The 23,358-nt window shown below is 39.3% G+C and overlaps 1 protein-coding gene across 15 annotated transcripts in view; it reads left to right on the forward strand.

Annotated features, from left to right (window-relative positions):
• LOC134224647 (heterogeneous nuclear ribonucleoprotein R) overlaps positions 1–23,358 on the forward strand; it is a 150,397-nt gene that overhangs the window by 103,313 nt on the left and 23,726 nt on the right. For 7 of the 15 annotated variants that reach the window (XM_062704209.1, XM_062704200.1, XM_062704218.1 and 4 more), the window contains exons 6-11: positions 1,949–2,084; positions 6,923–7,056; positions 7,135–7,263; positions 7,340–7,486; positions 7,552–7,658; positions 7,805–7,944. In XM_062704209.1, coding sequence (XP_062560193.1) covers positions 1,949–2,084; positions 6,923–7,056; positions 7,135–7,263; positions 7,340–7,486; positions 7,552–7,658; positions 7,805–7,944 — 793 coding nt within the window. Of the gene's footprint in view, positions 1–1,948; positions 2,085–4,384; positions 4,521–6,922; positions 7,057–7,134; positions 7,264–7,339; positions 7,487–7,551; positions 7,659–7,804; positions 7,945–21,591; positions 23,347–23,358 lie in introns of those variants that run through there. The other 8 variants (XM_062704177.1, XM_062704126.1, XM_062704224.1 and 5 more) reach the window with 4 other exon arrangements.

Here is a 23,358-nt window from a genome sequence, read left to right on the forward strand (position 1 = left end):
ATCAGAGGCAGCATTGATGGGGACAGTCCAACTGAATCGCAGTCCAACTGCAGCTGTAGAAGCACGTGTTATTCCTGCCGAATTTTGCCTGAAGGTAAAACTAGATTTCGATAAACTTCGCATCTTTGGTTGCACAGCTTTTGCATGCATCGTTTTTTTTGCACCGATCGAAAATCGGTTAGTGGCTATATGGTCCAGGTGTACGGATGTACAGTTTCGTGGTCACGGTGACCACCTCTTCCAGTGAAGCGGAATACGTGAAATTGAGTGCTGCAGCTGCTGAAACCATTTGGCTTGCAGGGCTTACGCGTGATCTTGGCTTCAAGAATATCGGACCGATTTTCGAGGACAACAGAGGATGCATTGGAATGGCAAAGAACCTTGAGTGCAAGCGAGTCAAGCAGTAGCAGTATAATGTTCACTAGCGCACGATGAGAAAACAAAACAAAATGTATTGAAAGTTGTTCCACGATTCACTCCGTGTTGAAATGTCGCTTGTTTTCAAAGATGGTTAGGAAAATTAATCTAAATTGACTGTCGTATCGAAAGAGGAACAACAAATAACGATTGGTTGTCGACAAGAGACGGTAATAAGGATTGACAGCAATCATTAGGTTGCCATCACTAAATTTAGTTTGGGTGCGACACACAGGATGCGGATCGCTCGTTGATCCGGTTCGAAGGACCGAATGTTCGGTCAAGGACGGTCAGCGTTGGAACTGTCGGGATTTTAATTTTAATAGCGGCAACCTTTCCTCTGAAGGAATGAATGGAACAGTCAGTAAGCTCCGTCGGGGGTATGGACTGTATGTTGCACATTTATTTTTTACGTCGATTTGGGCTGATCGTTGGTTGTCCGTCAAGAATAGTTCGTTGTGCAAAGACAGTCGTCGCTTGTCGGTTGCCATAATTCGGATCCATATATGCATTCGAGTAAAGCATAACTAACGATTGACAGCCGAGCGTAGGATATGCGTCTCCCATAGAAACCATCTGCCCCCCTAGAAATTTCGATGACTCGTTTCGTATGGACTGGTGCATGTAGGAGCTTGGGTGGGGATGCTCCAGCATTTTCTTTCGCTCCATAAATAATGTTTCAAAAATCTTAGAAGGAAGGGTTGAAAAAAAAAATCCGTACGTTCAGCCTTTATTTATCAGCTAATTCCAACAACCTACAAGCACAATATTTATCAACGCCAAATTGAGTTGCACTCATCAAAGGAACTTGGGTTCGTCGTCTATAAAAGTCTCAATTTTTTCTCTAAATAACTCTCCTCTTTGCAATAGTACAAAGCCACTTTTACACAAAGTCTATTCGCTTTGGGATTGGATTTTTCGTCTATCGTCTCTTTCTACTTCAAAACTGATGGGTACCTACGTAAAGATTGGGCTTGAGCAAATGTTTTAATTTAGTAAAAAAAACGTCACGATTGGCATCCAGAGGAACTCTAGCTGTTGTCAAAACGGCTTATCGAATTATTGGACATGGGTTAGGGTTTCTCTGACGGGCGTGCCTGATTTTATTTTATTTACGAGCATGTTTATTATAGATTATTGCGTGAGGACTTTATTAGATCTTTAGTTTCTTCAGTAGTTAACTATATTAGTGCCATTGTTTTCCTTCAGTTTGATAAGTTGTTTTTCCGTTAGCAAAATCTTTCGTATCTTTAGTTTTTTTTTATTTTCCCATCCTCATCTGTCAAAATTAATGATCTATTACGCAAAATTTTCCAAACCAATTCCCCCCAAGCAACAGACTCCCCCTTTATTCTCTGTATCAGATTGGCCTCCGAAAAACAAAAACAACTAATCGAGTGTCATTATTCTTCCCATTCATTATCTTTCACTTTTACGTTCATTCATTCAATCATTCGTTCATTCATTTCTTATGTTTTGTTTCTTTTCGTTTTCTCTCTTCACCATTTTTGTACCATTTTCTTCCCCACAGCTCGATAACTATGAAATAAAGTCCGGCAAATGTTTGAAAATTAACGTAAGCGTACCAAATCTGCGCCTCTTTGTAGGCAACATACCTAAATCAAAAGGCAAAGAGGAGATATTAGACGAGTTTGGTAAACTAACAGGTAAAAATCACGAACAACGCAATTGGCCACAGTTCGAATTGTTTATTTTTTTTATTCTCTCACACACAATTAGTCGTACCGAAGCTAAACCCAAAATTTTTGATTCCTAACAAATACCATGATGCTGCTGTAATGAAACTTTTCGGTTTACGCTTTTGTGTTACAACTACTACGACTCTGTCTATAGTTACTTTGGTTTTAAGTTAAGTTATTCAGATTAAGTTTCTTTGGATTTGTTTTCACTGTCGCCACTTACTGAGCACCATTCGGTTTGTGTGAGCAATGGCGTGACCGTCCAGTGAAAGTAAATGCGAGCGTAAGTAAACCTTGAGAACAACGAACCAATCGAAACCGCTTTGCCGAGATGTGCCACTTGAAGAAGAACAATAAGAAGCCGCTTTTCGGAATAGAATAAACAACCAATCCGCGTCGGGTTTCGTCCCAGTCGTCATCTTTACTGCCATCGTCGTCAAACGTAACATCAAATCTTTTTGCGTGTAGCTGGTTCCCTCGAGTTAATCGCATACTTGGTTTCCGCTGTAACGTAACAAACAGAAGCGTCCGGTTGAATGCAGTAAACGTTTTTCCATTATCCGTCAACTTGCGCACACTTACACTGTCAAGCCCATTTATGTACCCCATGCACGACTTGTAAGCTCATCGCATCCATTTTTTGCTCCACAGATATCTATCGGGAAAAAGATCTAAGACTTTCAGTTTGATATTTCACCTTTTGCTTTCAATCGCTCATCTTCGATTTTCGGTTACATTACGCGCGCTGTCCGATACCTTTAGGAACTTTATAAGCAACTACAAGTTTGGCAGTTTTTAATCAAACAGCGCTTCAGTGGACATGACCGTGGTTCTCACGCATCCAGAACCGTCCATTTCTAAATTTCTCACCGAGTTAATCAGCTCCTTCATCGACATTTGCCTTCCTACTTCAAGCGCAATTCATCAGCAGCAAGTACCCCCCGTCAGGAGCCAGAACTGGCATCTGTAAACAGGTTCTGAGCAGATTTAGTGCATTTTTTTATTCAGTTTCTTTTCGTTTCGCATCCGCTCTATCGCACACGAAAGGTGTATTCTTTGTTGCAAAAATTGCATTAAACTGCAAGTTACTCAGCGAAATACATTTTAATCAGTTGGTGGCCGCGCTCAACACCTGTCCTTCAGAAGTAAGATGCACCCTCCGCTTTTTTTCTTTTCTTTGAGGGGAAGTGCGTGCACTTGCAGATTAAGTTTTGCCTTTCGTTTTTTTGTAATTGCACACCTTCTGCGGTCGAGTACCAGATGCTGCCTTCTTCAATTATTTGTTACTACTTTGTTGTTTCGTTAAATTCAGCAATCTCCCATTTCGGTCATTGACCGATCTCTCCTGGAAAAATCAGCAGCTGTTTTCGCCAAGTGTAAAATTCAGCTTTTAACTTTACTACGCTATCACTTAGTTAATCGAGTAGGTTACGTTTGTTCTTATATGACATTGCTATTTATATCAATTGAAGAAATGTTATTATTAAGATTATTTTTTTTGTTCTAACCTCATTGGCTTCCAAATTCATAAATCATCAAAAATTACCACGATACACTGTTGGCTTATCAGAATGCAATCGAGTAACACCTCATGAATCTCACCACAGTCCTCAACGAGCAGAAATGTCTCGGCACCTAACCTCTTCGTTTATCCCCATGACCCCGACGCCATATCCGTTGTGTGTTAATTCGTCATCGCTGATGCAGAGGTCTTAACTTCCATAGATTTCGATTGCCCTATCTGTTCTGTGTTGAATCACAAAAACTGTGCTAACGATAGAATCAATAATGATAGAAACTGTCTTAACCGCAACCACTTGCTCACCATAGGCGCCCGAAAGCAAAGTAAACAAACACTTGATTCATCATTAATAATAATCTCCAGTCATTATCTCTTCCAAACGATAAAAAATCAATTCAAAATACTGAAAAAAAAGTGCAACACAAGAGTGAAAAAAAAACAGTAAACTTTAGATTCATCCATTCTAACGTCAAAATAAACTCTCATTCAAAACATCATTCGCCACAGCCCTTAAATCCCATTCGATTACGTCAGATCTGCATAGTCTCCATCGTTCCTCCATAGTTCATACAAATTTTCAGTTCATTTAGCCATTTTCCTCATCACGTTTTTAGTTTCGCATAAAGATCCAAAATCATTAATCAACAACCAAAAAAAATCATTCACCCAAACAAAATAATGAGTATGCATTGAACCCAAAACTCTCTTCCCTTGTTTGTTGAACTCTCTCTCGTTCCAATTCCAGCTGAATGATTATGAAATTCGGAAAGGCAAAAAGATTGGTGTAACGATATCATTTAACAATCACCGGCTCTTTGTCGGAAATATTCCTAAGAATAGAGATCGCGATGAGTTGTTAGAGGAATTTGCTAAATACGCACGTAAGTTCAAAACAAACCCCTTGCAAATCAACAAACTACCACCTACCAACTACACCATTGTTAGAAATTTGGTCGTACAGAACAAAAAACATCAAAATTTGAGCCTTGTAAACTTCGTTTATTGTTGTTTATTTTTTGTCTGGATTGAGTAGGCAGTTTGTCCAAAATTATCAACACGCATCTAAATTTGACGACGACCACGCCCACCCTGTGAAAATCAGGAGTAAAAAAAAAGTACGAAACCTACGTAGCAGCACGATGATGATTGGCAGCTTTCAAAATTTTCAGTGTAGTAGAATAGCTTGATTCGGAACTGGTACTACAACTACAACGATGAAAACAATAGAAAACCCGACGACTCGCGTGGACAAGTGTGATTTGGTATTGTCTTGTACTTTAGCGATTGAAATTTGACGCATTTCATTGGCTTTTCCGTCACAGAACACACTTTTGTTTATTACTTTCCTTGTTTTGTTTATTGTAAGAGCATAAAATGCGATTGGTTTTTCAATATTTTTTTGTTTCGTTTTTATTTCGCATCTGAATTATTGTATCGATTGGTTTGTTATGAATTGGTTTGTTTTTTTGTTCTCAAAATTTACCTCTCAAAATTGAATGGACGTGTCATCGCGAGGGTTGGCCCCGACGTTTCGAAATTGTCAGCATGAAACGAAATTTGTTCCGGAGGCATCTTCGCGGTGACATGGGCGGGAATCTAACAAAATCTCAAAACAACGGCTCAGCGATCAAGTAATGCGAAATTCAACGGTTCTGTAGCTCAACAATTTTCAAACAAAAAAAAACGATTATGATAACACGATGAAACATAACTAAAAGATCCAAAATCATTGCCAAATTTGCACTTTTGTTCCTTTCCTTCATTCGAATGCTTCAAAACACCCTAAAAAGAAACTTGTGAGTGAACCCTCCAGAACAAATCGTTACAATGGATTGGTTAAATTCGGTTTCCCTTCCCTCCAACAACAGATTATTAAACCATTGGTCTGGCCCAGAATCAGTGCGCCCAAACTTTCCGACGATTCGAAAAACTGTCAAAATTTCAAACCTCCATTCACATACACATCTGATTGGATTGGAAGATATTTGCAGCCACAGCCATTTTGACCCGAATTGTCAAGCTACAGTACGGCAAAATTGGATTTGGAAGAAACCCCAAATTGCCCCCAAAGCATCGGAGAACAATCTGACATCTGTCGATTTCCCATTTAATATGTCGTACACCAGAAGATTTTCTACAAGAGCTGCCAGTGGATTCATTTCGACGGCCAGTCCCCAAAAATGGATACAGTTTTGTAAAATCGTTCCACGTGGCAGCTCTTTGTAGCACGGCATTCACATCGGAATCAGTTTCGAAAAAATGCATCAATAGATCTGGAATATTTTTTATTCGGATTCACAAACACCACCACCACCACCCCCGTATCTTTCTATTTGCTCTTTACCTATCTATATAATCTTTCGCTATCCGTAAATGTTTGTGTAACTGATTTGGAACTCGAAAAAACAGAGAAGTCTTGTGTGTGCGCGCACCGGCGATTGTTGCAAGATTCTATTTTCGGCCCACATAGAACCAATTGGGAAATACAACGATTTGGCGCGATTGGCTTTTCCGAGAATGTGAGTGAATGCCATCTCTTTTTTTAAAAAAAATGTGTAATGACTGGAGAATGCCTTCAAATCTTCGGAGCGGTGGATCCTATGCGCAACGATTATTACCAGTGTAGAAAAATGTTTGTATGTACATAAAAAAAACACCGATTGGCGTCTTTCAGATTGACATGGAGTATTTATGTTTGTAAACAACGACTCCAGAACTGTAAATAATGATCCCCTTGCCAGCATCTATGATCCTCGATTTCCCTCCGTGTTACAGCTGCATCAATCCATGTGTGCTTTGAAACAGATATGATCGGAATCCTTCAACTGAGTGTTTAGATTTTAGTTGACAAGCAAACCCACTGCCATATAGCAATGTTGCCGGGAATTCGATTTGAACTTCTTTTTTTGGAAATTAAAAACAGGAACAAAAGCAGTTTGGCACTGAAATTGGACTCAACACACAGTTTTTTTTTTCAATAACTCGCACTCAAAACTGACACTGGTATCTAAATTCCGACGAATTGAGCTTTTGTTCGATTCCTTGCGTTCTAGTCTGAACAGGACCCGGCAAAATTATGTGACAACATAACGGAATCGGCATCCCGTGAGTGAATTGGTTATGATCGACCAACCGTATGATAGACTTAAGTTTGTGTGATACGATTCTCTTCTAGCTTCGTAAGGAACTTCCAGCGAGCTTGCCTGGTCAGAAATTCACTAACATATGATTTTACTTTTGCTTTTCTTCGGGTGGAATTTCCGTACCGTCATGTCCGAAACAGCCGGCCTAATAGAAGTGATAATCTACAGTTCCCCGGACGACAAAAAGAAGAACCGAGGATTTTGCTTCCTCGAGTACGAATCACACAAAGCAGCTTCGTTAGCGAAGCGACGACTCGGAACCGGTAGGATAAAGGTAAGGCGCTCAGCTTCAGTGACGTGGTCGGTGTTGCCAAATTGTTTTATCTTTAACTTCATGTACCCTTTGGTGTAGGTTTGGGGATGTGATATAATAGTGGACTGGGCGGATCCCCAGGAGGAACCCGATGAACAGACGATGAGCAAGGTTAAAGTATTATACGTGCGCAATCTGACACAGGACACCAGCGAAGAAAAGTTGAAGGTAAGTGTTGCCAAATTTTACGACTGAAAATCATTTACGGTTTATTGTTTTCTTCATTTTATTTTCTACACATTAGGAGAGTTTTGAGCAGTTTGGTAAGGTTGAGCGAGTGAAGAAAATCAAAGACTATGCTTTTATTCATTTCGAAGACCGTGATCATGCGGTCAACGCAATGAAAGAACTGGACGGCAAAGATCTGGGAGGTTCTAACTTGGAGGTTTGTGTTAGTCATTTCAACATTTAACCGTCAGGACGAGATTACTACAGTGTCAACGTTTTTGCTTACAGGTGTCTTTAGCGAAACCTCCGTCCGACAAGAAAAAGAAGGAGGAAATACTGCGAGCCCGGGAAAGGCGTATGAACCAGTTTCTGCAGTCCCGGATGGGAATTGTTGGGTAAATAAGATAATCTAAAACCATATTTTGATCGTTTCTGGCAATTATACTAATAAAAATATTATTTTTTCCAACCAATTCAAATCTACAATTGCCCCCTAGAGGGCGAAGTTCTAGGACAGTAGCTAAACCGTACTAATGTGCAGTGATTTCGTTCCTCCCTACAGTATGTCGCCCCAGCATCCCGGTATGATGCCCGGTACAATGCCGCCCATGCGAATTCCAAGTGGCGCCGGTGGTCCCCGGGGGGCTCCCATGCGAGGTCCGATGAGCCGAGGCGACTATGGTAAGTGATACCGTTTTGTTCTTTTCGTCTTACATCTTTCCCAGAATGCATCTTACAAATGTTCTGCCGCAGTTTCACTATGGCCGTGAACAGCAGAATTTGCAATAAGTAGACCCATTGTGATACGATTAGAGAAAGATATGAAACAGCTTGTTCTTCTACGGAAACCTTACCAGAATATCTATGAGTAGTCCTATACATGTAAATTGCAAAGGCCCATGTGGTATTCCAATCCAAGTACGATCAGACTAGAGTTTACAGCGAATCAGAAATCAGACAAAACGTATCTTCTCTCTACACCGGAAATTGGAAAGTTACAAACACTTTCGTTCATGTTTTATAATTTCACTTGAATAGGAAAATTTCGATTTATGTTACGAATTAATTTTTATTTCCATTCAACTATTCTAAGTTTCTCCTTCAGTGCATGTAGGATTTGATTTTCTATATATTTTTTTCGCACTCTGATGAACATACATAACGAGATGGTATTACTAGGTGAAATGAAATCCGTTCAAACTATTAGATTTTCGTCGCGAGAGTCAACTCAGAACAAATTAAGATCCCAATTAAGAATCAAAAGAATCAAAGGAAAGACACTGCATGATTTTTCAATTGACGTTTTTTTCTGTTTACATACTGTAAGAAATGTTGTTGTTTATTATCTTCAAAATGAATCAAAAATCAACAGAAATCAACCCACTACGATAGAAAAAGCATTCTAAAAATTACTATATTTAACCTTGTTCCCGCCGTTCAACCCACATCACAAAAAAAAACGAACAGGATTTTAGACCTAGATTGGAAAGAACCTCAGAAAACGATGAAATCAAAAATCAAGAACCGAGAAAAATGGTTTTTGATTTCTTTTTTCACTTTTTTCCTAAAACTATAGCAATTCCAAAGCGCATCCCATAAATTCTATCTCTAGTTTGATAAGCAGTTAGCACTCTCCGTAAACAACATTAGAGACCGCAGCAGATACCGAGCGTATATGCAAAACAAATCGATAGTAATTACTGTTTAAACCTTGTAACATTCGTTTAGTTTTTTTTTTTACCTGCTTTCTCTCATGTACACAAGAACCCATCTGTTTCATAATCAAGCCCGTGCCTACTAACAACACTATTCTTGCCCCAATCCCCTACCATAACAACACACTTCCTTCGCCCCTTCTGTAACCCATAATAGTGATGTAGTGCTGCATTTTTTGTTTCCCGTAGAAACTTCCGTAGCTAGGCAGAAAAGGTGTAGTACCTAAATGGGATTTGTTGCATGCGTTTCCAACTATGGTGGAGGTATTTTTTTATTCTTGCAGCAACGGTTTTCCGGTGCCCTATTTTTCCCCCCGCCAAGGAGGGGGTTTCCTTCACGTTGGTTGGTTGGTTTTCCGGAGGTTTAGCCCTTTGTTCAAGGGTTCGGAAATTAACGTTGTTTCGTTTCCGTGAAGCCATAATTTAGCGAACCGGGTTTCCGGACAACTTGGGGTTCGTCGCCTGCGGAAGCGAAGTTGTTTCAAAGCTTTTTTTATTATAATTTTATGTTCGAAGTTCTCCATAATGTTTGCCAATAATGGTGATTGATTTGTATGTTCAGGGCAATTTCAATTAATAGGTTGATTACTTCATTACACATTTAAGCAAATTTGCAGTCGCCTACGCTAACAAAAAAACATAAACTCCTCAAATGTTGAAGTTAGTAATAGATACATTTATCAGCGCTTTTTTATAAACGTCAATGGACGATACTAACTAGGGTTCAGGCAGGTATTTTCGTCTTTTCGTCATAGTATCGAAAACCAATAAAAGAGAAACTTTTTTGACAAACTCATCCGTATCAAATCGTAAGCTCAGGATACGTTCTGCTATAGTGGAGTTCTAGCTAAAGGACGTTCCTTTCGATGGTTTTAGCCCCTATGACGATGGACGGAAATACCAACCGTATCCCTATATCAAAAATTATATGCCTTTCCTCTCATCATTTTTTTGCGGTAAAAATTGCCAATTTGAGGGGACAATAATTATAGTTATTACTTTTTTTCTGTGAAGCATAGATTATGTTTTTATACAGTGAAAGACACGAATTTTGTTTTGTTAAAAACTTTTTTTGATTTGTTTTTGGCATTTTCGAGAAAAATTGTTCAGCTTAGGTTACAGCAAATACTGAGCCAAGCTTACGCGCTGTTTGAAGTAAGCAAAAAATCGATAGCATGTGTAAAGACAATGGCTGCCGAATTTAGTTGCAGGTGGTTATGTTAAACAAACAAACCTATCACAGCTTCACACAAGTGCAAATAATCGAGATTGCGAGAAACAGTAGAAGAAGCGCCTCTACACTGCACCTGACATGGGAAGCAGACGCTGAAGATATATTTAATCAACTTCGATGAAGTCAACAAAGCCCGAGTTGCTTTACCCTTAATCTAAAATCTGCGGCTTCCTCTCCATCATTCGACTTGCGGATCGAAAGTTTTGTTGACCGTCAACTGTCAAAGAATCTCGTTTGTGTCATATTCGATGGAAGAAATCAGCCACACATAATTCTGATTTGATTCAATTAGTAAGCAAGCGATGCAAAACATGAATAGCCATGCGTCTCCATTAGTAGCTCTACGCACGCTACGCATTCGTTTCTCACTGTCGGATCTGATGCCTACTCTCTGTAGAGAACGAAAGCAATGTACAGAGAAAAGCGAATGCGCGACTGCCTGCTGTCGCCGAGTCGCTGGCTCCTGTTCCATTGATACATGCTCCCAAATCAACGCACGGCAATGTAGCGCTCAGCTGCATGGAACAGTGCATGAAGCACTACACGCTGCGACCACGTGATGAAATATTGAGGCAGCCCCAACTTAGTACCGTGAAAAATGAAAAACGATCCGTAAATAACATCTCCATTTTCGGTTTTCCCGACCTTCCCATACACTATTTTTAAACTTTGTTTCGCCTAACCTACATAATTTTAGATTTAGTTTTGTTACGGCCATCTTAATGACGGTAAATATGAGGGAAACCACCGCGTTGTTGGGCCTCTTTCCCTATAGCAAATGGTCGGGGTTCAGCGAAACCACACCAAGCGCATTTTCAACTGACTCTTGATATTTTGTTGGTAGAATGAAAACCAAAAGTAATTCATATCAATTCTTTCGTACATTTGTTGTTGGATATCTTCAATTATAGGGTTGAATGATATTCGATACGATTTGTGGTCAATTGGATCTGCTACACGAAATTTTTTACAAAAAAATGGGTTATTTTTCTTTTAAACTTTAAATTAAATCTGTTTTACAAGCATTCAAACATTTACAGTAATGAAAACAGTTCCCCCCGGCCATGGTATTCCATAAATAAATCAAAATGAGCCATGAAAAATTGCAAATCTTTTACGATGTTATGTCATTTTTCAAAAAGTGATTTCACTTGAAAATGTGTTTCGATAGATAGTTGATAACACCGAATTAGATGGAACCGTTTTTCGCAGTTTTACCTATATTGTTCCTTGGAAATCTAATAAATCCTCAGTTTATCACTTTTTTTTATCAACATTTTCCAAGAAAGTTAGAAAACCTCATTTGAATAATTTTAAAATTTATCGCAGTATTCCCATTCTGAGCACAAACCAGGAAATGCCAGCTTTTCGGAGAACATAATTCCATAAGCAAGTGAAAAGCAACAGCAAAAATCAGTCTTTTATCTTTGCATGCACGCAAATTTGTTTTTATATGTGCTAAGCCCCTATAAATTAACATATGTGCCTCTAGAAACGCGAGGAGAGAGATAGGACGACCATTGTGACTTGTATCCGGATAAAGGAGAAGTCACAGCCCAATGCACAAATTCGTTTGACTTTTGGTTGAATTTGAGAGTAAACCACAATTGTCCCAAATAGTAATCCATAAGCAGTTGTAGTGAGAAAGTTAAAGAATACACATACAATATAGCTATCAGTATACAGTCTACGAAATACTCCGTTACAACACAACGCAATTTGAGAGTAAAACACGATCGAAATCATCGAACTGTCCAACAAACCAGATGTTAACTTGAAGAGTACAAGATTCGGTAAAATAGTTGGCAGTCAAAAATGGAAATGTTTTACATTCTCGATTTGCAAGTGAGTTTGTCCCAATTTCGATAGCCCAATTTCGGGTAAAATTAAATATGTTGTGACTCTGTGAATCCGATTTTGATCATTCGTGGATGCTTGAAGATAGACAGAAACTTTGTCCAAACGAAGGGCCGAAGAAGATCCAATGCCTTACTGGTCAACAATTTCCTTCTCCCTGACGTCTAGGCACCATCCTGATCAGGGCACTCATCCAGGGTGGGCCAGGGTATTTCACTTCTGTGTGTTTTCGATTGGCGGTTAAGAGAAGGCTACTTCAGACTAGACTTCAACTTCAACTTCAAAGCTTCTTATAATAGGTGAAACAAAGTACGGAAAGGTTTTATGTATAATAATTGTTGTACACAAACGATCAACTTTAAATTTAATCTAATAATGTTATGTCATATTCCAGGCCGCTCGCTCTTGGGCCGCCAATTTTCCGTCCGCAGGTACATCTTCCTCTGTTGCAGCGAGTGCAGGGTTGACCCTCGACGTCCTTTTCCAGGTTCTCTGCTAGACATGACTTTTAGGGAATCCCTCCCCTGAAAATAAGAGGAATTCTTTCTTCAGGAAATTGGATTATTCCCTCCTCTGAGAATTCTGGTGAACTACTCACATCAGCTCGGATATTCTAGATAATTCTTGTCAGTCGAATTTCTCTTTCACGATTTTCCATGAATCATAGTAATTCTATTCTCCTTGTATTCTGGGGAATTTCTTCGACAGGACTACATCCCCATTTGAATATTGCTATATCGCAGCTTAGTGTTCTTTAACACTTCCACAGTTAATAACTACGAGGTTTCTGAACCGATTCACTATATTTGCACTCCTGTGTGATAAAATTAACATGACAATGCTCGTAGGCATATGGAAGTACAAAAAAAAACTTCACCGTTCCATGAAATGAATCAAGTCACTTTCAGCATGGCCTCACTTTGTAGTCGCTAGACTAAGGAGGGCATAATTCAGGAGTTTTGCTACTATTTTTACTACGAATTACTCTCTCTCCCGGAAGAACTATTTAAGAAATTCTTAGAGAAATCACTGGAGGAAATCGTGAAGAAATTCCTCAAGAAAATTATGGAAAATAGCTAAAATTTTATTGTTTTTCTTGACCATGTTTAAATGAACATATTTTCCAATCAATTGCTGAATTTTAGCGAAGTTATGGTTCTTGATTTAAATCAAATTTACGGCATTTGCATGTGATCCAACGGACATCGTGTCTTGGAGCCTTGAATGGTAGTGCAGTCAGGCAGAGGCCTTTTCATCAGTGATAATGATGTGAGTTCTCTTCTTTTCGGCAATACTTTTCTGATGCGTTCCCTGTGACGCTGAGTCGTAGCCACGCTTACATTTAGCTAGCTAGGTATTTATTGAAAAACAAAGTATTCAAGATATTCGTAGGAAATCGACTGCTGGATTCACTGAGTAGAAGTTTTTTCAAAACTATGAACGTGGTGCCAGTTTTATTTTGTTATGCCTCACTTCGAAGAGCAATAATAAAAATACCACACATTATAATGATGGTATATAAACAATCTTATAACGGCTTCATTCTCGATAATTTTTACAAACAGATAGGCAATAGGCGTGATGAAGCTTAAGCTTGCCACCGAAAAGTGAATCCTATACCTGACCTTAATTAGAACTTGATAGATAATCACCGTAATTAATCAACGATAAAGCTACTTGTTAGAACAGTTTAAAGCTATAGGCAACCTTGACAAAAAAATATAATGAAACAAACTAAGTTCTTTAGCAGTTTCCACTTTTACATTATACAACTTACATTGAGTTTGTAGTGTCGACACAGCTTAAAAACATTGACGAAACAATGACTTAGGTAAACAAAGTGATTTGACGAACGCATAACCTACACTCAGAGCAAACAAAGTCAATTAATTTTCATTCTGCATAAATAAAAGTTGAAAATAGAACACTAATTCGCAATATTTTTTTATATTTTCAATGTGGTCACAAAAAGCTAACACATTAAATAACTTATAATTGTACTATATGACTAAGTGGCCTTCAAACCACATCAGATGCTTCTAAGGCAAAAAAGAAGACATTGCATTTTAAACATTGCTTTTAATAACTAGAAAAACGTTGTACTGGAAATCTTGAAATTATCATTTTAGCGTTTGAACATTGACTAGTTTGCATTCAATTACATTTTGCATTAGTGTCGAGTCGATTCCAAATCCGAACCTCACTTCACCCCATCCTTATCCTACCCCATGGCGTTCAAGTGGTCTGCACGGACTCTTCTGCCATTACCCTCTCTATTATCGGCTTTGGATTGACTTGCGCTCTCATTGCCCCACCAAACGCTGCAAAATGAAAATGAAAATGAAGTTATGGTTCTTGATTTTATTCTTTATGGATACTCCCAAACTACTTTATGGATTTATGGTAGCGTTTTATGGAACGGATCGTTTTTCATATTTTTATGGATCGTTTTTGTACATTTAACGGTGCTAAGTAAGGTCTGCCTGTGGTCAGCCCTCTGTTCTCAAATTCATGTAGGACTCAATCACAGATGTATCCAGAGCACCGCTAGGGATACATAGAGCCAACGTAAAAGACCTCCCATTCCGGAGCGGCTGCTCACTTCAGCCCAGGTCAGATTCCTTTATTTCTTTACTGAGGTTACGTCACTACGAGCCTCTGGCTCTGCCTCTGCTGCGTTATCTTTCCGGATTCCTGTCCAGCGCTTGCATGCTTATTTCGGCTCCATTCTTTCGTAATGTGTCGCCGACCCACCTCCATTTACGCTGTCGAATTTCTGTTTATATCGATTTTGATAGCATCGTCGATGGAGCTCAGCATTCGAAATCCAGTTGTGAGGCCACCAGGCCCGAATTATAAAACGTAAACATCCGTGGATGAATACTTGAAGTTTCTGCGTGATCTCTGCTGATACACACCAAGTCTCACCGGTATATAACAACACAATTTCACGTTAGAGTTAAATATTCGAAATTTAGTACGTTGACTAATCTGATTTGATCTTCATATATTTCGTAAATTCACAGCTCTAGCCTTCTTGATCGTTGCTCTTATGTCGATCTTGGCCACCGTCCGACGCTAATTGGCTGCCAAGATATTGAAAGTTTTTGACCTTCTCCGCTGCTTGCCCGGAGGGATTGTTTGTTTTGACATGCAACGATTAGATCTTATTGATATTGATGGTGAGACGCGCCGTAGAGGAGCGTTCGGCCAGGTCGTTCTGCATATCAGAGCGTCATTGTGCCAATGGAGCAATAATCATCAGTAAAATCGAAGTCGTTTAGATGCTTCATAATAATAATATGCTGCCAGGTCGCTGTCCACGGTTTGGTACACGGTCAATCGCACCCACCATGTTCTCGTCGATTTCGATGAAGACCAGTAGCAAATACATTCACATGGAATACATTTTTGGCTCACTCCAGCGACTACCCGGATGGGGTCAAACGATGCCCCGTTATGCAGAGCTCTGCACGTTGAAGCTTGGTACTGCGCTTCGATAAAGCCGACGATTTTGTCCGGAACTTGTGTCTAAAGGCGCCGCACAGATTTTCGTAGTTCAGACGATCAAAAGCTTTTTCGTAGTCAATGAATACCGGATAGAGGAACTAATGACTTGCTCCAGGATGATACAGAGCCTAACAATATGGGCCACACATAATGCTACCGTCGGAGAGTCATGTCTATTTCCCAAGTAGCACACGCAACATCTTCTAAAAAGCACTTTGTTTCCATTCAGTTTTATTAAAAACATTGACAAAACATCAAATCACAAAAAAGGTAAATGAGGATTTCAAAAATATTCAAATTTCGATCAATGTTTTATTAACATTGCAATGCAACACGTGTATGGCAATTAGAAACAAACAACCAAAGAAAGCTGAACTGCATGTGGCATGCATTGAACAAAACCGTTAAGTTGCGTATTATGTACAACGTAACATTAATGCGTCTTACAAAATTTACCTGTTTGTATACATTGAGTTAAAGAAAAGTTGAGAGAGTCTTCATGTTTGATTTAGCATCGTTCAACGTTTTGACAACTCACAATTAATTCAGGTGATGGTGCGATCAAGTAACCCGTGTACGAAACTTTGGAATCGTATAATTTTTATGCTAAGGGGTCGTACACTAATTACGTAAGCACTTATGGGGGGAGGAGGGTTTTTCCTAATAATAGTAACATTTCTCCAAAAATAACAATTCCTCGATAACGATTCGCTTCTTGGTACTTTGCATTCGATTGAAAATGTGCCCTGTCGGCCATTGCGATTTGGACATGTTTCCGGAACAATTCCAAGAATTTCGATACCCATATTACCAGGGTTTCTTCGAAATAAATTTGTGGACACTATAGGGCCCACGGGAACCTATTCCAGGAAGTCCGTTCCGAAACCAAATGATTATCGAATTTTATACGAAACTAGTAACTCAGGATACAAGAAAGAATCATTTGCTTTCTATAACATCAACTTATCTATTTTTGAGACATGTCGGTAACCAGGGTGTGAATCCAAAAAAGAATGAGAAAATCTCTCTTTCTTATCATGTCTGTATTTTATTCGAAGAGGTTTTTGCCTCTCTTTTGTCGTTGTTCGTTATCTATCGAGAGCGATTTCTGCAAACCCTGTCGGTAACATAAAAACCTTATCTTTCCTAATTAATGATTTTGTGTGTGTTACTTCTACGTGAAGTTAAACGATTTACAATGATATGGAAATGCTAATATCATCTTCCAAACATAGACGTACATGTTCATGATAGAATTAGAGGCGAAAGTATAGAATTGATAGTTCCGTTAGTATACGGCAGGCATGAATAATGTTGATATAGAAGTCGATTTGAAAGCGAGCGGAGGGCAATATTTGTGATGGCACATGTCGCACGACCTTCCTTCTGTCAAGCTCCCGTATGAAGGGGGAAGGAAGAATATCAGTGTGAAAGCTGATAATATATCTCCACTGGCTTCCATATATAGCCAGTGGAGATATATCAGCTTTCACACTCATATTCTTCCCTCCCCCTTCATACGGGAGCTTGGCAGAAGGAAGGTCGTGCCAAGGGTCGTGCGATATGTGCCATCACAAATATTGCCATCCACTCGCTTTCAAATCGACTTCTATATAAACATTCTTCATGCCTGCCGTATCCTAACGGAACTATCAATTCTATACTTTCGCCTCTAATTCTATCATGAACATGTACGTCTAAGTTTGGAAGATGATATTAGCATTTCCATATCATTATCTTTCCTGTTTTTTTCCAAGAGACCCTTTTTGAGAAAAAATCATAATCGATTTTTTTTAAACTGCTGCAATTCATTCAAACGAATGCAAATAAATGTGAAATAATGAAAATAATTTAATATATCTTCCTAAAGCGCTATTCGACCTCTCGTATTTTCTCATTATATTTTTAATACATTAGAAAGACACCATCACCGCTAGGTGGATTATTCTGTTTTTTTTTATTCTCGCTTGAAAAAAAATGTAAGGCAAAAAAAATTAAAGCAATATGTCTGAGGTGGTTTTCTTATTCTAAACATTCAAGAACGTTACCGTTAAGGATCACCGTTTTTACTCAATTTTCGAACACTCGCTTTCAAATGGCTATTTTCGCTTTCTTCGTGTAATTTTCTTCATATGATCTTGAATTCGTTTATCAACTTGATCCTCGGTACGGAAACCGAATATTTTTTTAGTTTAGGAGCGCTAAAACGCCAGTGTTCGGAATATGAGTCATGACTGGGATTTGAGTACATTTCCGATGATTCTGTCATTGTTTTTTGGGCTTTCACAAACGTTGTTTTGTGCATAGTCTAGTATTAGTTGACTATTTTGAAACCGTTATAGATTGCCATAGAAGTTGTTCGAATATATCTGAGGACAAGAAAAACTAAATTAGGGGCTGTCCATATACGTGGACAGTTTAGAGGAGGGGTGTATGGCAAGTGTCCACGGTCCAAACAAATTTTTGAAATTTTTTATGAGCAATTGTCTACGATGGGGGAGGGGGTATCTAAACCTGACCACGTGGTATATGGACAGCGCCTTATGACATTTGGGAACGATTTTGTTTACGTTTACGTTTGATCCTTTCTTTACAAGTACGCATTCGCCAGGAATGAGACGAATAAGCAAGTGATTCCTTTTTTATAGCACGCATTTGCTCCTTGCCATGCGAGATAGTAAATAACTTATTTATCAAACACATGTATTTGCTCGGAAGAATTCTTCTTCCGATTAGTTCATACCTGAATTGGTCAAACTCCTTTAAAAGCTCGCATGTGCTTCCAATAAGGGGGCTCCCTTAGTAAGATGCTGGGCTATGAAGCAAGAGTATGCTGAAGGTGGCTATGTTTGATTCTCGGTCCGGTCTACGAAATTATCGGGTTGGAATTTTTTCGACTTCCCTGGGCATGAAAATATGGTCGTGTTAGCCTGATGATATTGTCTATCGGGAACAAAGCTAGTACGCTTTTTATACCGAAGTTGGATTTTTCTCCAGATACAGGAAACTTACCCAACTTTGGAAGTAGTGCGCTGGATTCGCCTAAAGATGCACTAAACAACGCATCAATTATTTTGACAGATAAAACTTCAGAAGAAAGTTCCGTTCGGAAGGAACTTCCGAATTCTAATTTGGTGCTACGCCGGCAATATATGAATGCAAACAACATGACTTAGAAACCTCGCAGTTAATAACTGGGGAAGTGCTTAGATAAAACTGAGCGGTGAGGCGGTAATGTCCCAGTGGGGGATGTAATGCCAATAAGAAGATGATGTGCTCAGAATAAGTCAAAAGACAGATAACTCTTGTAAATCACGCGTTTGTCCGGAGATTTATAATTCTTTGAGTTTTTATGCCTAATGATCGTTATGCCGAATAATCCTGTTTTCATTGTAATTATTTTTGTGTTGTATGCCAAACGGTCGTTAGACCAAATGGTATGTATGCCAATTGGTCCATGACTAATCAACTTGTTATGTTAAATGGAATCATGCCAAACAGCTTTATGACAAACGGTTTAATGCAAATTAGGATACCACCCTCTTTGTGCTTTGTGCTGGGATGATAATGGGTGAAATAGGGTCAAAAAGGGGCAAAATATATTCTCATTATTCTCTAGACAAAAATCGCTCTCAATTGATTACGAATGACGATAAACGAGAGACACAAACCTTTCGCAATCATAATAATTGTCACGCCCTTCTAAAACGCTCAGCTCTTCGTGGAATTGAATTGAATCAGAATCAGAATCGAATTGAGATGATCAACATCTAGGGGTTTATTTTGGAATAGCATTAGCATTAGCATTAGCATTGTTACGGTGTAATTCGTAGATTGGACACTAGTGATACTCATGTTTTACTTTTGAGATCCTTATCTAGAATGCTATCAGAAATCAAGAAGGGGAGTGGTCCTTGATTCCAGTCTTAAACAAAAATAACAAAAGCATGAGGATTACTACTCCTGGCCACGCCCATCTTCACCGTAACTAGGGAGAGGAAGGAAGTGTTGATGTGGTACTTACTTAACGAGAGGCCACCGACTTAGCGACACCCTCATAAGCACCACGGAGTTGGAAAATGAGGAAGGTATTCGTTGGGTTAGGATTTGCCTGTAGCTGGCAATGTAACCGTGGTAGATCTTACCCCGTAACACACCACGTAAAGGTGTCTACCCAGCATTACGGGTAATCTAGGGGTTTATTTTGGAATGCGCAAGAAGCCCTGAAAACAAATTTGTCGTATCCTGATACAAGTGAGGAAGAAACAGAATATGAGAGGCAGCCCTAACCAAAAATCTACGATGAGACGCTTCATTTTGCTCAGTTGGCATTGAAGACCATGAATCTTTCGTACAGCTGTGTGAAACAAGTTTGAATGCATCCTAATCAGTCCAACATTATGGACAACCTCAACTCACAATAAGGGTTTGTCCCAAATTGTAACCTAATAGGACAATGATTGTTGGCCGCGCATCCAGAGAAACTTCCGGTTTTTGACGATGTTCCGGATAAAAAATATTGATTGTCAAGATATAAAAATAGCCATCTATTTACATGATCACAGTTTCGCTTTTGAAATATACAAATAACTAGTTTATTTGTGGACGCAATAGCGCCCGTGACAAGTGTTTTTTTTTCAATTTCTAAGAGTGATAGATTCTTTTCTGCATTTAAAAAAATCAAAATTTTCAACGTATGTTGTCTGTGATTTTTCTCATCAAATGCTGTGTCTGGTTGTCTAAGGTTGTCACTGGTTTTGTTTACTGCACCTGATAGTGATAGTGAAGTGTCAAATGTTTTATTTTTTGTGAGAATTTCCACCAGACAGTCAAACAGACAAACAGGGCTATTATATATATGATGATTGCAGTTTGAAAAGTTTGCAACAAATATTTCACCGTATTTGTTGCTGATAAAACTGCATGCAACATTGTCTGTATCTTATCCAGATTGGGACAAAGACATTATTGCTATTCTCTTTTGTTGCTTGTTTTATGCAACAATTACACTCCTTGCCCACTAGAAAAAAATGTCATTCTGGCAAAAGCTTAAATAAAATTATGTCAATCTTTTGTTAGGTTGAAAAGGCATACTACTAACAACGCGTTTGATTTGTTGGATTTGTTGGTTTTCTTAAATTACGATTTTATTTAGAAGGATGAACATACAAATCAATCACCTTAAGCAAATTTCCAAACAATATGACAAATTAAACTATAACCTCCAATGCGTCACTCGGTAAGTATCGTATCAGTCGGTCTTAGTAATTCAACAATTGCAATAGTTGCTCATTGTATCATTTTTGTTAATATGAATTACCACAAATTTCATTTTTGTGTACATAGATTACAACTTCTTTTAGCGTTTGATTCATATATCCTACCATTTCGATTTAGTATCAGTTCCTTGCGTTTTAATTTCCATATAATTTTCCGATAAACACCACTATCGAATTGGCCTCAAACCGAACGAACCTCCTTCGTACCCATTCCCCCCTCTTTCGGTGACCATGTGGGAGAAGAGAAATCCAAATTCCTAGTCACACTTGCGACCTGTTGCTAGTCTAGTCTAGTGCGTATGAATAGTACTGCACAAATGCAACCAGTAAACAAAACCATAGTAAAAACATCGTGAAGTAGTTCAAAATTCAAAATTTTTCGCAACCAAAAACAAACTTTTTGAAAACGAAACAAAAACAACCCAAAATTTACATTTCTAGGACCCAGTTTAGGCCACCGTCGAGAAAAATCCCGTACCGCAATTCATGATGTTTTGATTGAGCGCATTTGTTGGTTCTATCTTCTCTTCTTTCCCTCGCTGGCCACACACACACATGAAACCGCGCGCAACCACGAAATGGCGACGCCCACGCGACACAAAACACAACCGCTGCGCCATGCGTTCAAAACTCATAACACGCGGTATACACTGAAAAAAAAAATCGAATCAATATACTGTTCTCAAATCGTACCGGGTTTCCCGATTACGAACAAACCTTGGCAACCCGGTAGACTTCGATTACGACTACTACGGGTACGCGGACTATCCGCACCGTGGCGGCGGCGGCGGCGGAGGATTCGCCGATCCGCCGTTCTACGATGATTACTACCGGGGCAGCGGCTACGGCGACGATTACTATTTTGACTATCCGCCTAGTGCGGCGACGGCAGCCGCGGCTGCGGCAGCTGCTGCCGCCGCTGCAGCGGCTGCCGTCGCAGGTTCATCGTCCAGCCATCACGGGCACCACCATCACCACGGTCAGGGTAGTAGTTCTAGCGGTGCAGGCGCCGCCGGAGGCGGTCCAGGCGGCGGTAGTAGCGCTGGCGCCAGCAGTAGTGGTCCGTCGCATCATCACCATCACCATCACTCGTACTCTCACCACCACCATCATCATCCACATCACCACCCGGTGGCGGCGGCAGCAGCGGCTGCCGCTGCTGCGGCGGCGACCGCCAGGAACAATGTGGTCGGTTCGAAACTCCGGAAAGTTGTGTGAGAGCAAAAGGTTACTTGGTTTTTCTCCGTAATTTTCTTTAAATTCTAGTTTAAGTAGAATTCGACATTATTACGCTTTTATTGATCAGTTTTTAGGACCGTTCTAGGGAATTAAAGTATCGTATCCTTTTGGCCACTGTAGCTTATATAAAACGCTTTTATTTTACATTTTTTACTGCTTTTTAGTTAACGCTTATTTAGTTATTTATTAAACACCCAATGCTTTGGAGGCTGCCAGAGTAGACGCGTCAATCAGATAAGGAATAACAAAATCAATGATCCGTTTAGTTCAAAAGACGCGTCGCGTCGCGCTAACGCGTATACTCTGGTCGCACCTTTAATTCATTCCGGCATCAATTCGTATTAACAGTTCATGTGTATCGTTCTAATACCTGCCCCATTCAGAATGCTTTGGTTTTTGTTCATCCTGACTTTTTCTGTCACACCGTTTCGGAACTGTTTCACACTCTATTTTGGCCATGATTGCAGTGTTTATCTTCAAGCAACCAACTGATTATAGGAGAACTGTCCTTTTTCATTTTCTAATTATATATCAAATCGAGTTAATGACTCAACCTAACACAACATCCGGGTTCACATGCTCATGAGTAACGCATAAGTTTACTTTCATCTGCAACTAACTGTTTCAATGCTGACAAATCTAATTTTCTCTGAAGCTAAACTGAATAAAATAAAAAACTTTAGGAAAACAGAGTGCTTACGGGTATTTGAACCGCGCTGCTCAACACAATTCAGTAACTCTTCTCAATTTTCACGAAAGAAATAAAACATTAAAAATGTACTCTAAATAGGAAGATTATCGATAGAGCAGACAGTTGTTAAGCGATTTTATGTATAATTAGGTTTGAGTTAGTTATAAAAAGAAGAACATTCACCTTAAGTTTTAGGATTTCAGTTACCGTTTAAATCCACCGCCAAATGGGACCAACAATTTCTAACGCGTTATTCGCTTTTCTTTTCTCTTATGTTTCTCTTTTATTTTCATTTTTATTGTCCGATGATACGTGTACTCAATTCGATTACGCAATTTATTCACAAATGCCAAACACGCATACATTCATCAATCGCAAACAAATCGAATCCATGAATCATTTACAAAAACAAATCGATTCGGATATCGCCGGTCATTGTTATGATGCCCCAACCCGAAATGCATGCGCTGCCATCTCGTACACAATGACCACTACGATCAACGACGAAAACAATGAACAATCGAAACGATACGATCACACCCGAACACACAAACACACGAACACACACAT

The sequence above is a fragment of the Armigeres subalbatus genome, chromosome 1 (genome assembly GCF_024139115.2).
Source record: "Armigeres subalbatus isolate Guangzhou_Male chromosome 1, GZ_Asu_2, whole genome shotgun sequence".
Classification (NCBI taxonomy): Eukaryota; Metazoa; Arthropoda; class Insecta; order Diptera; family Culicidae; genus Armigeres; species Armigeres subalbatus.